At 43.8% G+C, this 15,604-nt stretch overlaps 2 protein-coding genes across 4 annotated transcripts; both read left to right on the top strand.

Annotated features, from left to right (window-relative positions):
- Positions 1 to 5,157: 5,157 nt before the first annotated feature.
- LOC306826306 (tripartite motif-containing protein 16-like) lies at positions 5,158 to 6,885 on the top strand (the record flags this gene model as incomplete). The annotated part of the gene is made up of 1 exon (XM_079347506.1): positions 5,158 to 6,885. Exon 1 carries the CDS (start codon positions 5,164 to 5,166, stop codon positions 6,883 to 6,885), a length of 1,722 nt encoding a protein of 573 aa, XP_079203632.1. The 5' UTR covers positions 5,158 to 5,163.
- A 1,564-nt stretch (positions 6,886 to 8,449) lies between these two features.
- LOC306827041 (transcriptional regulator Myc-B-like) lies at positions 8,450 to 10,952 on the top strand. Of its 3 annotated transcripts, none has more exons than XM_079348668.1 (3): positions 8,450 to 8,669; positions 9,399 to 10,034; positions 10,138 to 10,952. In XM_079348668.1, exons 2-3 carry the CDS (start codon positions 9,407 to 9,409, stop codon positions 10,662 to 10,664), a joined length of 1,155 nt encoding a protein of 384 aa, XP_079204794.1. In that variant the 5' UTR covers positions 8,450 to 8,669; positions 9,399 to 9,406; the 3' UTR covers positions 10,665 to 10,952. The 3 variants fall into 3 exon arrangements, with proteins under 3 accessions (XP_079204794.1, XP_079204795.1, XP_079204796.1); XM_079348669.1 differs by having other exon boundaries at positions 10,141 to 10,952; XM_079348670.1 differs by having other exon boundaries at positions 10,144 to 10,952.
- Positions 10,953 to 15,604: the final 4,652 nt, after the last annotated feature.

Consider the following 15,604-nt stretch of genomic DNA (forward strand, 5'->3'; position numbering starts at 1 on the left):
GCATCCAGAGCGCAGCTGGAGAAGACGAGCGCTCTGCTGTGTGTGGCCAGAGACATGTTTCCTTCTCGGGTCCGGATCTCCTGGAAGAGACGGAAAGGGAGCGGTCGTCTGACAGAGCTGACCCCTGCTGAGGCCAAGCAGCAGGAGCTCAGAGAGTCGGGCTGCACCAGCTCTGTGTTAAAGATCCCTCAGGAATCATACACATACAGATGCTCAGTGCAGCACCAGGGGGGTACAGTGTATGCTCAAACACAAATAGGTAATGAAGGTGTCTTTGTTCATCAGTGATTCAGTTTTATGTTCACACAGAGGACTAACATTTATTTGACCTCCTTCTGTTTGACAGAGGTCTCAGCTCTGCAGCCGACTGACAGTAAGATCAAACTGTTTATTCTTACCTTTAAGAAAGAACCAACTCAGTCAACATGTTTTATCTTCACCCAATATTTACACAGGGTCCGGTTTAGGGCTGATGGAGTTTCTCTTTAGATGACTCCCAGGGGTGCTGTTTTGGGGGGAGAAAAGTAACAACAATGCTGTCATATGTGCAGGCTCAAATTTTTGTGTTGAGACACATGTTCTCCTGCTCGCCTCCAGGAGAGAGTCGGGCAAGGCGACGTGGAAATACAACAAGAAATATTCAGGACAATTAATTACGAACGAGCAAGTGGATACAATGAACATGTTGAGATTTTATCCTGGAGCATAAGGAGTCAAAAGTTCAATGGGGGGGTTAAAAGTTAATTAAATCATTTTAAAATCAATCCTGTCTGTAACAGGCAGCCAATGAAGACAGGAATGTGGGACCTGCGATTTGTCTGGGAAATTTAGTCCACGTGAAATCAAATGACACAAACTTTCATTAGTACTTCAGCTATTATTCTATTTTTTGTCTTTACATCACGCCGAGAGTTCATCAGAGCAGCTGAATTTTTGGTTATGTATGCTTCATCTCATTTCCTGCTCCTGTCTGGTGCCAAACAGTTTCAGATTTACACTCAGCAACCAGCAAAATGATTATTGTTTTCAAAGATAACATTTCAATCACTGAAGTTAACTTTACATCATGTCTCTGTGTGTGTTAGCGTCCTTTCAGTCAGAGTGCAGGGTGAGGCTGCTCTTGCTGCTGTACACGCTGCTGACAGTGAAGAGTCTGGTGTACTGCTGTGGACTCTCTCTGCTCAGGACCTTCTGAAACAACACACCGTCCACCGTCCACTGCACATGTGTGTGTCTGTATGTTGTGTTTCTTTGTTCATTGTAGTTTTGTGTGAGAATTAGAAACTGTTTGTAGTATATTTTTAAGAAAGATGCTCGTTTGTGAAAAAGTAAAGCTGTATGCTGATGACACTGTGTTTTACATACATTTTGTAAATATTTCACATCAGCCACAAAATTGGCCAGAGTATCTTGCGGCGTGTACCCTGCTTGAGGTTACATATAGAACAAAACCAAAACAATCAAATTGTATCACACACACAAGGAATTTGTCTTTCTGTAATTGGAGCATTATTGTTTCTAAAACCCACATAAACAAGTCCTGCTACGGTCAACAAGTGTAGAAATACTGTGACACACCAGCATGGATATAAAGCTCAATCAAATACACGAGTAGAAAATACTGTATGTCTTTGTTGTATGAAAGGAGCTGTAAGTGTGTGGTTTTCTTTTCATATTAAAATCTGTGTTTTTAAGGATTTCAATTTCCAACAGTAAATATGTTGAAACAGAATCAGTGTTTTTGGACTTTTTTTTTTTTTTCAACGATTAGTAATTAGCTTCTGGTTATAAGTAGATGAAAAGATACTTTCCCAAAGTACCATTAAATAAAATGATGAGAAAGTCAGACAGAGATAAGAAATCATGAACATGAAGATGTGATATAAATGTGTAGCTGTAACTGCAGGTTCATGTTTCTGTGTTTGACGGTGTGAAAGTTAAAGCTCTACGCTGATGATACTCTTGTTTATATGAACAAACAGCCAAGTGATGGACGATAAAACTACACCTTTTATAAAGTGATTACACAGCAGCTCCATGAGTCCAACTGAGCTCTCAATGTTCTTCAACAAATAATGACTTTTTTATTTTCTCTGTCAGTTCAAAGAATGAAGTAATTTGATTATTGATGACCTTTAATCAAACTTTTAAAAAGGTGCAAAAAATCTAATAAACGATTGTCACTAAATAAAGTTAATTGTAAAATACAGAATGAAACAGTTATACATCATAAGAACAACATTATAAATTGTGTTATGCTCGACACAATTTACATTTAAATTTGTGAAAAATAATTAAAACGTAAATCATTTATTCTTTAATTTTATTTAATGATTTTTATTTGAACATATTTTTGGATTCAAACATTTCAGTTATTTTTAAATCATCAGCATAGCATCATCAGCGTACAGCTTTACTTTCACACTAACACAATGATAAAAAGCTGTGAGCAGTGAACCTGAGTGCACAACCACTTATAATGACATTTACTGTATATTATAGCTTCATGTTGTCTTGACCTTGTCTAACTTAAAACACATAATATTTCATTGTTCTCTGCATTTAGGTTAAATAATAAAACAGAAAGTTAGACAGCAAGCTGATACCGAGAGTTCTGAGCAAACAAATTCAAGTGAAGTTCCTGGAATAATGCTTTAACCAGAGTTGATGGTTTTAACTGTCGCTGTGTTATTAAAGTGAAAGCCCTTCGCTAACGGAGAAGAGGAAGCGGAGTGAAACAACCCACACAGCTTGCCTGCTGCAGGAGAGGAAGTGTTGATTGGCTGTAAACAGCTTTTCTAAACCCTAATAACCACAGAGGGCTGATTCATATCTGCTGCTGCACACACTGATGAACTGTTCTCACACTCTGTCATTTATTGTCTTTGTCATTAGTAAATAAAAAGCCTTCCCTTCACTAAACACTGAGACCATTGAAGACCCACCTTAAGACAACGTTTGTGGAGTTTGTGTATTTTTTATGCTGAAGAGATGAACCTGAGAAAGGCCATGTTTGTTTGTTTGTTCATTACAATAATCACTGGCTTGTTAAACAACAAATGATGATGATCAATTTGTTATAAAGAGCTTTCAATTACTCAAAGACTCTTTACCTGAAGTTAAAAGTAAATAAAAAAATAAAGATCAAATGAAACAAAGTCTGAACAAACTAACAAACTGACAACATCACACACGTTTGTTCTGTCATGAATGACCTTTTTTCAGGACACAACCAAAAGTCATATGGTAAACTATTATGATGTTGTTTCCTGTATCATCAACCTTGACAGTGTACATGACTGTACTCCTGACTGTAAAGATGAATTCTGTTGCCCTCTAGTGGCTGCAGCACCACATTGCACCACTACTGTTTTTATCTCAAAGTTTCCCATTCCTGTTTCTGCATTGTTGGAAGTACGAACATTTAGCTGTCCTTGTTTTGTATGGAAAATGAATTTATTCCTGGAATCAGTCAAAATTGGATAATATAGTGGATGAGTTAGTTATGTCTCAACCAGAAAGTTGGGGGTTCAATCCCTACCTCCTGCAGCCACATGTTCTTGGGCAACACACTCAACCCCAAGTTGCTCCCATTGCTTTGTCAACAGCATATGAATGTGTATGAATGGATGAGTTAGTACTGATGGACTCTTTACTCTGCATCCTCTACCATCAGTGTGTGAATGTGTAGGTGTGAAATGTGGTCTCAAAGAACTTTAAGTAGCCAGAAGACAAAAAGGATTATACAAGCTCAAGTCTATAAGCCATTTACACCAGAAAAGAAAGGACAATGTACAAAGAACATAAACACATGTTTCTCCTTTGTTGAATTTATTAGTTAGCAAGTAGCTGTTAGCAGTTAGCTACTATCATGTGATGTTATTACGTAGTGGCTATCGGCATCCGGCTTACACGCCGCCGATACCAAAAAGGGCACGGGTGGCTGTGGAAACGCAAACGGGATCGGGCTTAATACGAACCAAACCGTACCAAACTATTCCGATCCGTACCGGACTGCTATGTGGAAACAAGGTTTTTGAAAACAAACTTAGAAAACCTCTCCACATTAGGCTGGTATAGTGAGTCATGGTCCACATAATGCTGGGAAAAGGTTGCTGCACTTTTGGGGACAAACACATTTACCAAATAGAAAAGCCCCATGAAAGTAGAGAGGAAGAACTAGAGAGTCCCCCCAAGAAGTAGAGTTTGTTTTCTGGGGAGATAAACTTACATAAATCCGGTCTGAGAAGACCCACGATAGAGAGAAGAAGTAGAAAAACATGGTCCCCATTTGTCAGGCAGTGAGCTTTATGAGGTCCCCATACACCACCTTAACCAACCTTTACACAGAGTTCACAACAAGACTCATGATGGGAGATTAGGTAAAACAGAGGGATACATCCTTTTCTGGGGATAAACACCCTTAAACATTTGCTAGAAACATGTTGCTTAACTGTCCCATTATGCAAGGGCAGTAATTGAGACTATGGTCCCCATATGACAGGTGGGTAAACATGAACATAGTCCCCATAAGGCTGATATATAAAACTAAAAGGACAATGGCTCACTAATAGAGAGGGGACAAAGCAGATGGTTTCTCCAGAGGGAGGGGAAGTATCTCTCAGAATAAACCCTGTTTGATCAATCCTCTCTTTACAAACCACCTTTATCTGTACTTACAGCAAATCCAAGGGAGGGAGAGCTTGTGGTGGGGGAGGGGCAAAAACAAGATTTTTACCTGATGGAGAGAGCCTTGTCTGAGATTTATGGGATAGTTCAGATAATTGTATATAGATAATTTTTCGGGGTTGTATGATGTGTTTGTCAAAGTAAATGTATTAGCCACCAAGAGAAGGCTCCAGTTCAACTATTATTACCATTCGTTGTTTATGAGACACACGCGGTATCTTGTGATAAAACCTGCTCTTTGAGGAATGCAGTCAAACCTGAACCTCTCCCCCTTAAAACATTTCTCTCTTCCTTCTATGTCACAGATCTGCAGGTATGAGGATGTGTGTGAAATATAAACTGTGAATTACTGGAACTGAAAAACCTCATTCAGTGCAGCAAGTCAACAAGAGCAGACGGTTGTTGTCCATCAGATCTCTGACTGTGTTTCTATCCAGAGAAAGAGGAACTGTTTGACCATCACTGAGAGGAGAAATGGCTCAGAGTGGGAACCAACTGGAAAGAGCGACATTCAGCTGTCCCATCTGTCTGGAACTACTGAAGGATCCGGTGACGACTTCCTGTGGACACAGCTACTGCATGAAGTGTATTGAAAGCCACTGGGACACAGAGGATGAGATGAAAATCTACAGCTGCCCTCAGTGCAGACATGACTTCTTACGAAGGCCTTTCCTGAAGAAAAACACCATGTTAGCAGATTTAGTGGTGGAGCTGAAGAAGACTGGACTCCAAGCTGCTCCTGCTGATCACTGCTATGCTGGACCTGAAGACGTGGCCTGTGATGTCTGCACCCGGAGGAAACTGAAAGCCTGTAAGTCCTGTCTGCAGTGTCTGGCCTCTTACTGTGAGAATCACCTCCAGCCTCATTTTGAAGCAGCTCCATTAAAAAAACACAAGCTGGTGGAGCCCTCCAAGAAGCTCCAGGAGAACGTCTGCTCTCGTCATGATGAGGTGATGAAGATATTCTGTCGTACTGATCAGCAGTCTATCTGTTATCTCTGTTTAATGGACGAACACAAAGGTCACAACACAGTCTCAGCTGCAGCAGAAAGGAGCGAGAAGCAGAGAGAGCTCGAGGTGAGTCGACAAAACATCCAGCAGAGAATCCAGGACGGAGAGAAAGATGTGAAGCTGCTCCAACAGGAGGTGGAGGCTATCAATGGCTCTGCTGATAAAACAGTGAGGAACAGTGAGAAGATGTTCACTGAGCTGATCCGTCTCATGGAGAAAAGACGCTCTGATGTGAAGCAGCAGGTCAGATCCCAGCAGCAAACTGAAGTGAGTCGAGTCAGAGAGCGTCAGGAGAAGCTGGAGCAGGAGATCACTGAGCTGAAGAGGAAAGACGCTGAACTGGAGAAGCTCTCACACACACAAGATCACAACCAGTTTCTACAGGACTACCCCTCAGTGTCAGCACTCAGTGAATCTACACACTCATCCAGCATCAAGATCCGTCCTCTGAGGTACTTTGAGGATGTGACAGCAGCTGTGTCAGAAGTCAGAGATATACTACAGGACGTCCTGACAGACAAATGGACAAACATCTCACAGGCACTGACTGAAGTGGATGTTTTACTGTCACAACCAGAACCAGAGCCCAAGACCAGAGCTGAGTTCTTAAAATATTCATTTGACATCACACTGGATCCGAACACAGCAAACACATATCTGTTATTATCTGATGAGAACAGAAAAGTAACAGTAATGAGTAAACATCAGTCTTATTCTAGTCACCCAGACAGATTCACTGGATGGTCTCAGGTCCTGAGTAAAGAGAGTCTGACTGGACGTTGTTACTGGGAGGTGGAGAGCGAAGGAGAAGGAGTTTGTGTAGCAGTCACATACAAGAATATCAGCAGAGCAGGGGACTCAGGTGAATGTGTTTTTGGGTACAATGACAAATCTTGGGCATTGTATCGCAAAGACACCAGTTATGACTTTTGGTACAACAAAGTCCGGACTCCTGTCTCAGGTCCTCGGTCCTCCAGAGTAGGAGTGTACCTGGATCACAGAGCAGGTATTCTGTCCTTCTACAGCATCTCTGAAACCATGACTCTCCTCCACAGAGTCCAGACCACATTCACACAGCCTCTACATGCTGGACTCAGGATTCCTTACAATAATTTTGGATCCACTGCAAAGTTGTGTAAACTGAAACAAACCAGTAATTTCAGAGAAAGTAGGTTACCACCTTAGAACCCGATGGTGCAGTGATGATTCTAGAGCCTGTTGGAGCCCAAGGCAAAGATGCGTTGTTGTATCCCTTCAACCACCTTTGTGTTTTTTTCATCCTCAGACAGTTTTCCTGTTTTATTTTTCTTGACTGATCTTCACAGGAATAATTGGCCCCGAGCAGTCTCCTGTCTGTCCAGAGGTGAAGGAAGCTGTCAGGCTAAAGAAGGTGGACTTTCAGAGACCCCCCTTGTTTACTGTTGTGTGTGAGTCCTGAGTTGCCTTTGTGTTTACCTGATGTTCTGTGTCTTTTGTTTCTAACTTTTGAAATGTTAAATTGTGTTTTTCATGAGCTATTTACATTTATTTGATTTAAAGTACTATATAATACATTTATTATTATTGTTTTTAACTGCAGCATTAATGCAAGAATGCAATTCATCTTCTTTGATACATACTTTTATGCAATGTAGGATGTGAATACCTCATGTCCACCTCTGGGTGAGTTCAAACTGGAAAACACAAAAATAAGAGCTGTAGATTGTAGCAGGGAGTCACTGTGGCCAGCAGGGGGCAGCAGTGTCAAGGTGACAGCAGCTTGTACAGACAGCTGAAGACTCCCATGCACACACACTTCACTGATACAGTCAGTGATTCAGAGAGAGTTTATCCTTATGGGTCTTTCAGAATAAAAGTCTGATGAAACTTAAAGTAATCGAAGTCAGGTTGCAGGGTGCTGCGGTGGTTAGCGCTGTTTCCTCACAGCACGGAGGTTCCCGGTTCAAATCCCTGTCTCTGTGTTCTCCCCATGCATGCATGGCTTCACTCAGGGTACTCCAGCTTCCTCCGCAGTATATAAATAATGGATTGATGAGTGGACGTAGTCCTAAAGATTTGTTACAATAATGATAAAAGTTGACAAACCTCCCAGAGACAATTCATTCATTATCAAAGAATGTAATAACTTTATTTATACTTTTAACAAACACATGCATTAATGAAGCATCATACATCATGTGATCCAATAATACACACCTGGTAGAAATTAAATGGGTAGTATAAATGTTTGATGATGTGTTATAATATGTTATAATATATGTAATGTCATAATTATGAACAATGAGTTTTACACATGTAAGTAAATGGATGTCAACCTTTTTTTCCTCATGTTTTTATTTGTTTTCCCAAATCATTAAATTTAATTTGATTAAATAAATAACTGTTTTACTTCAAAATGTCTCTTCGTGTATTAATAACTGTTGTTTTTATTTTGATTGTTGTTTTGTGTTGTTTTCTTTTTTTTAGGACATAATCACTGAATCACAGCAGTATTCCCGGAAAGTAGTGCCCTGCATCATTTACTGTTAGCGCGGACCACCTTTTTCCATCCACGTCCGCGAGAGAAAGTAGTCCCCGCGTTAAATTAATCTTATTCTTAATCCTCACATTCAACACAATTCACTCATAGAAACGACTCGTTCTTACAAGTAGCGTGTTTTACTAATTTATAAAGCTAATTTTGACACCACCGCGAGTCGTTTACGTTCACTACGTAGTGCACATTTGGCGCCAAAATTGACGTTTGCGCGGATGAATACAAAACTAAAAAAAGAGGCAGGAGCAGGAGTATTAAATGTCCGGAGAGCAGCCGGTGTCAGTGAGTCACTCTGAGAAGGCAACACGACACAGTTTAATACTTTAGGTATATTTATCTACGTTATTATTTAGCATTTGGACTAGCTGTACCTGACTGTCTCTCTGTGGAATATTTACTGTTAATTCACTTTAACTTTACGGGACTTATAACGGTAAGTTGTGATGACGTCTAACGGTTCCTCGACTTTTTTTCTTCTCTGTTTTGCTTCTCTTCGGGACATTTCTCTTTACTTCACTATAACAACTATGCCGAATTTTACTCTGTGTCTACATGAAAGTGTCTGTAAACTCGTGTGTCTCTATCTTTAACTTAAAGCCTTAAATTGGTGGTTTAAAGTTTGAGTTGTGTAGTTTTAAAGTGGGGACTGGTGCCTGTCAGTGCGTCCGCTGATTATCTTCACCTCACCTGTCAGTATTCGTGCAGGTGTTGAAGCTCCAGTGTCAGGGAATAATCCCACAATATCACACATGGACACAGCTTTCTTTTTCACGTATTTAGTTTGACTTTTATTTCTTTATTTGACAGTTTTATTGTGAGAAGTGTGACACTTTACACGACTTTATCACAGCTGTAAATACAGGAGAAGTAAATTATTATATACCGAATTAACAAGAACTCTCTACTGATTTGGACTTTTCGCACGTTATTCATGTTATTTGTTTTGTTATTATTCTAGTCATGAACACAACCCTCATTCTTCCGTTTCTTGAATTAGGTTTGGCATGACTTTATTTGACACTTCGCCTTCTTTTCCCTGATCTCACCTGACACCTCACTACACCTGAATAACAGCCTTACTTTAATGTTCCAACAGTTCTCTGTGGCTGATGTCAATATATTAGATCTTCAAAGTCTCATCTCATGTTTCGTTCCCTCTCAGGCAGCCGGATGCCGCCCGTGTTAACCATGCAAAGTATGAACTATGATTACGATTATGACACGGTGCAGCCCTACTTCCTGCTGGATGGCGAGGAGGAGGACTTCTACCTGCCTCCCTGCAGCCAGCTCCTCCCGGGCCCTGGCGAGGACATCTGGAGGAAGTTTGAGCTGCTGCCGACGCCGCCTCTGTCGCCCAGCCGGAGACCGTCGCTGTCCGACGTCCCGCTGTCCGCCGCGGAGCACCTGGAGGCTGTGACCGACCTGCTGGACGAGGACTGCAACCCGTCCGCGGCGCTCCTCCAGTCCTTCATCATCCAGGACTGCATGTGGAGCAGCAGCTTTGCCGCCGCCACCAAGCTGGAGAGGGTGGTGTCCGAGAGGCTGGCCTCGCTGCGCGCCCGCCGCGACTCCTCCTCCACCGCCAACAACGCAGACAGTGCTGCAGCTGATCAGCAGGTGTGCAGCTCGAGTGTGAGCACGGGGTACCTGAAGGATCTCCACGCCGCGTCCACACACTGTATCAACCCCTCGGTGGTGTTGCCGTGCAGCGCGCTGAGCGAGGACGGGAGTGTGATGGAGGTCGCGTCTGACCTGTGTCTGGACTCGCCGCCTCTCAGCAGCAGCGACAGCGAATCAGGTTAGAGAAAAAGTCCCTGTTAACGTAGTTGGCCCTCCATGTAGCCAGATGCTTAAACCTGGAAAAACGAGTTGAAATAACTGAATGTTTTATTTTTCCCCAGAAGAAGAAGAAGAAGAGGAGGAGGAGGAAGGTGAGGAGGATGTGGAGGTCGATGTGGTGACGGTGGACAGGAGAAAAGTTCCTCGCCGCTCAGATCACAGCAGCTCAGCGTCAGTTCTTAAACGCTCTCACCTCGACATCCACCAGCACAACTACGCCGCCCTGCAGCCGCCTCCGGGCAAACGCTTCAAGCCCCACGGCGACTGCCAGGCGCCGAGGCAGAGCGAGGGCGGACGTAAGTGCTGGAGTCCCCGCTCAGACGGCGAGGGCGGCGAGGACAAACGCAGGACTCACAACGTGCTGGAGAGGCAGCGCAGGAACGAGCTGAAGAGGAGCTTCCTGACTCTCAGGGACCAGATCCCGGCGCTGGAGAACAACGAGCGAGCGGCCAAGGTGGCCATCCTGAAAAAGGCGAGGGAGTACATCGAGGAGATCAGAGAGGACGAGACGAGGCTGCTGACGGCGAAGGAGGAGCTGAGGAGGCGGAGCCGAGAGCTGAGACACAGACTGAAGCAGCTGAGGACTTAAAATCACCACAAACTGAAAATCTGAGCTGCAGCTCGAACGAGCAATTAAGAATAATGACATAAGAACTACAAGGACCACAATGCACTGCCCTTCATGTTACCCGTCTGTGTGTGAAATATTTAAATAATGACTTTGCTCTTCACCTTTTCTAGATTTCATCCGTTAAGGAGAATCCAGATGAAGAATAATTTAATATAATTTAAACTAAATGATTCCTGAAAGCATGAAATCTGTTTATTTTTGTATTTTGTTTGTTTTTTATAAATAAAAGTCCTGCAAACCGTTAAAGTGGCGTTAAAGTTGTTTCTGTTAAAACATCTCCTTCCTGTCCTTCCCGAGGATTGTTCTCCTCTAATATTTAACATATTAGTCTCCTCACCACAAACCAGAAGAAGGAGAACCATCTGCTGAGTCACAGTGACTCTCTGCTGAGTCATGCTCAGAGTATTCAGATTATCCAGGCTGGTCGCTCAGCGATGAGAGACGACTGAAGGATTTCCTGTTTCTGTGCTCGCAACTTCTAGGTCTGAAAATTAAAAAAAAAAAAGTTTTAAAAAGGAAGTTAGACATTTGGGAGAGTGTCGGGTGTCCACGAGAGACAAAGACAGGGTCCCAGGTGTCCGTCCTCAGGTGATACTCGTCTGTCTCCTGCAGTGAGTCAGCCTCCATAGAGCTCTATGTTAAAATGTCCAACTTTACAGCTGCAGTTCCTCCAGTGTCCACTAGAGTCTGTCTCCTGCAGTGAGTCAGTCTCCATAGAGCTCTATGTTAAAATGTCCAACTTTACAGCTGCAGTTCCTCCAGTGTCCACTAGAGTCTGTCTCCTGCAGTGAGTCAGTCTCCATAGAGCTCTATGTTAAAATGTCCAACTTTACAGCTGCAGTTCCCCCAGTGTCCACTAGAGTCTGTCTCCTGCAGTGAGTCAGTCTCCATAGAGCTCTATGTTAAAATGTCCAACTTTACAGCTGCAGTTCCTCCAGTGTCCACTAGAGTCTGTCTCCTGCAGTGAGTCAGTCTCCATAGAGCTCTATGTTAAAATAAACATGTTTGGGTCTCTCGAGCTCATTTCTCTCTTCAGCTATACGGGCTGAACGTTTATACAACTCATCTGTTTACATTTCATTAAGGATTAAACGGATGTAGATTCAGGGGGCGTGGCCTCTTTGAGTGACAGGTGGGAGCTGCTAGCTTGTATTTCTGCCCCTAACCTTTAACCTCTTTTTGTTTTCATGTAAATGTCAGATAATCTGTCGGAGTAGAATCTGACTCTGGTGGAAACAAACATCTGTTGTAATAACTCAAGCTTCGGTACAGATCTGTACTCCCCCTGCCCCTCCTGCTGAGCCCTCATGGGACACCATGACGGTCTCCCCCTCTGACACCACCCACTCCCCCCCCCCAGAGCGTCTGCTGTCAGGGTTTCCCGAGCGTCGTCTTCCTCCCACGCTGAGCGGAAAGTGAAACTTCTCACTCTGCAGACCACCAACAGAGCTCGCCTCAGACCACAGAGCGGCAGAGCGCTCACTTTCCAAACGCTTCATTCAACGCAACAGATGACGTGGTTCAGAGTGGGACGGCGAGCAGCGTGAGGACACTTTACATTATGGTTCATACATGGATGCAGGCAGAGGAACTGGGATCACATTAGACCTCATTGGGCTAAAAGAAAGACACCCCCCTTTGAAACCTGTTTGGCTACCCCAGGTGCCACCAAGAAAACCCTTCACGATTGGCTTCCTGCCTCATTAGAGGCGGGGCTTAAAAAAATCCATTTAAAATGTCTCTGCCTCTTTGTTTGTTTTTCATTTAAAATGTGTTTGAGATATTATTTACAATATGGTGACGGCGTGGGGCTTCATAACATCTCGTGATGTCACTGAGGCCACGCCCAGGTTTTATACAGTCCGTGCTCAAGTCTAAAGATCTTTAAACTCAAAACATCCACCCAGACCTCAGGCACGACCTTGGGCACGACCTCGGGCACGACCTCCACCCGACGTCCCTGACGCTCGGCCTCCACCATCAGACTGTGTCGTCCCACAAACACCACCATTAGCGGCGTCCTCCTTCATGCACGGTCTGCTCCGACCTCAGCGGCAAGGAAGTGTGAACGACAGGACCGCGAGGAATATATTCCTGCATATTATCCCTGACGCGCTCTCTTGTTATAAATTGATGCGATACCAATAATGATTGATTGATTGATGGGAAACCGGGGAGGCACGCTGTCGAGGACTTAAGCGTCTGTACCTGGGGCTAGCACAGTAACCGCTAGGCTAACTGAACCCCTGTGACATAACTGCTCTAATATTATGGATTTAATCTTGAAATACTCCAACTTCATTCGGCCCTGTTCATGTTCAATCACAACTTTAGTCTCCACAGCTCAGATTTGTCTCTTTAAAAACTGAAGAACCACCTGCAGAAAAGAAAGTCCAGAAGAGTCGTTCAGAACCAGAGCAGGTAACTGGAACAACAGGAAGAGGGTGAGAAAGCTGAAGGCAGCTGTTAGACTTCAGACTTCATGGTAAACGAAAACCTTTTCAAAGGTGGGAATTCCAAAAAAACTGTGTAAGAAACATTCAGACAACAAAGAAGAAGAAGTGGAGGGCGAGGATGCAAATGATCATCACAGAGAGAAAATGTCACAGATGAAGGCTTTGTGTCCGTGGGAGGACGACCGAGGGGGAATTCCCCTCTGACACAAAAGTGAAGAAAACAAAGCGTGCCGTTGAACGTGGAAACTTCACTTGAGTCATCGTGTGTCCACGCGCCGTCACGCCAACAGAGCAACAGGAACGCTGCTAACTTTGAACTGAACGCCAACCTGAAATAGTGCAACATGCACCCAGGGGGGGGTCTGGGGTCTACGTCATGTGAAGTGGTCTGGTCTGGACCGTAGTCCGAGCTGAGTGGACCAAACGTCGGATGAGTGCTGGAACACATGCTGTGCTGTGATCACATCCCAACTCCCACCAGCAATAATCCCAGCAGCAACCTCGACATCCAACAAGTACGACATCCTGCAGTTCCTGGAGTGTCCACTAGAGGCTGGCTGCAGACGCACAGGAAGTCACATACACACCCATTCAAAAGAGGGTTAGCAGGAGACAGAAATCGAGGAAAGACTGAGGTATATAAAGAGTGAGGTATGACATGATAATAATGTCATGGAAAGGACCTGCTGCTGGGATTTGAACCCAGACCGCACGCTTGAGGAAGTCTACAGCCTCTGTTCACCAATAGGCTAGCATCATAGGCAGTATCTGTGTATCTCCACACAAAGAGTTTGCTTCTTTTTAAATGTTGGTGACCAAACTGGAACGTGTTATTCATGGATCAGAGAGTCTGACTGGACGAGCGTGAAGATCAGCGTGTGAGTTTGTAATCTGATCAGACAGGAGCTCTCTGGTTAACCAACACCGCTCTCAGTTAAACTCCAGCTGACACCTCAAACTGCCGCGCTGATAAGGCGTAACGGGAGCGCTCCGTTTGTTACCCTCTTATCAATGAAAGAGAGGAGCCGCTTCCTGCTGCCAATAAGACCTTTGATCAGGTCGGAAGGAAACGCCTTATATGGGCAGCAGGTGTTTGTAGAAAGATCTGATAAAGCTTCTTTCATTATGCAGACACAATGAAGGGTTTAACTGGTGATATATTATTTCTGCATCAACACGGTCCATGTAGAGGGGTTTGTATAGCTTAAGTTATGTTTTTCATCAAAGTTATTGATCCCTAAAGGGCCCCCTTCTGGTCCACAGAGGTACTGCAGGTCAGACATGAAAGGCCCCTTTTCAACCCATTGTTTTTTTTCTGAGAGATAATGTCTTAAGGTTGTTTTTTTTCAACGAGTACAGAGCGTTCACTTTTTCTACAGCAGCTCGTAGAACAACTTGAAGTTGAGATATGAGAAATAAGAAAGACGCTGTTGATGTCACCGGTGCACTTTTCCAAATGTAAGATATTACCCCCATAGTTTTGCCGGATCGTGTCTTGTACCGCTCCAAACAGGTCAGATATAAATATCAAACCGAATCTTCTCGTGTGGGAGTTAAATTTAAACCTTGTGTGGTTTATTATCATACACAGATAATAAAACTCTCTCACAGGTGGAGCTGCTCTCACCGACTGTCTGCTTCTGTCACCTGCTCTACATTCTTCCTCTAAACCAGAACACACCTGTGAATGTCCTACATTTACCCCGACCTCATTCATCATCTGCTATTCTCTCTGTATTCACTATTTAACAGAAGAGAGAGAGCTGTCTCCCCCCCTCCTCTCACACAGCTCTGCATGTGGTGGACACTGTAGCTTCAGTGTTTAGCCAGCTCTGCATGTGGTGGACACTGTAGCTTCAGTGTTTAGCCAGCTCTGCATGTGGTGGACACTGTAGCTTCAGTGTTTATCCAGCTCTGCATGTGGTGGACACTGTAGCTTCAGTGTTTAGCCAGCTCTGCATGTGGTGGACACTGTAGCTTCAGTGTTTAGCCAGCTCTGCATGTGGTGGACACTGTAGCTTCAGTGTTTAGCCAACTCTGCATGTGGTGGGCACTGTAGCTTCAGTGTTTAGCCAGATCTGCATCTGGTGGAAACTGTGGCTTCAGTTTCGCCTACCTTCTCTGGTCCAATCAAATCCAGAGCATTCAGGAGCAGAATCTAAAGTTAGGAGGGTTCAGGTCGAATGTTCCTGCCAGGACTGATGAGGACACTGGGAGGTTCTGGTATACTGGTCATGTGGGCTGATTGGAGCTGGTGAGGAGTGCCGACTAGAGTAGCTTCTGTTTTTGAGAAAGAAGTCTTAAGTGTGTGTGTGAAAACACAGGAAGTGACATCATAACTTTGGCCAACATTTTTTAAGGAAGTTAACAGAAACGGCGGGAAAAGTCTACAAACACTAAAAAGCAATAAAATAAACATAAACAGAAGTCATAATGGAGCTG

Source organism: Symphodus melops (assembly GCF_947650265.1).
Source record: "Symphodus melops genome assembly, chromosome: 7".
Classification (NCBI taxonomy): Eukaryota; Metazoa; Chordata; class Actinopteri; order Labriformes; family Labridae; genus Symphodus; species Symphodus melops.

Bases quoted from the DNA above. Each gene is read 5' to 3' on its own strand.
- LOC306827041 (XM_079348668.1), top strand. From the start codon at position 9,407: ATGCCGCCCGTGTTAACCATGCAAAGTATGAACTATGATTACGATTAT. The intron at 10,035-10,137 runs GTTAGAGAAAAA...ATTTTTCCCCAG, and splicing joins CAGCAGCGACAGCGAATCAG to AAGAAGAAGAAGAAGAGGAG.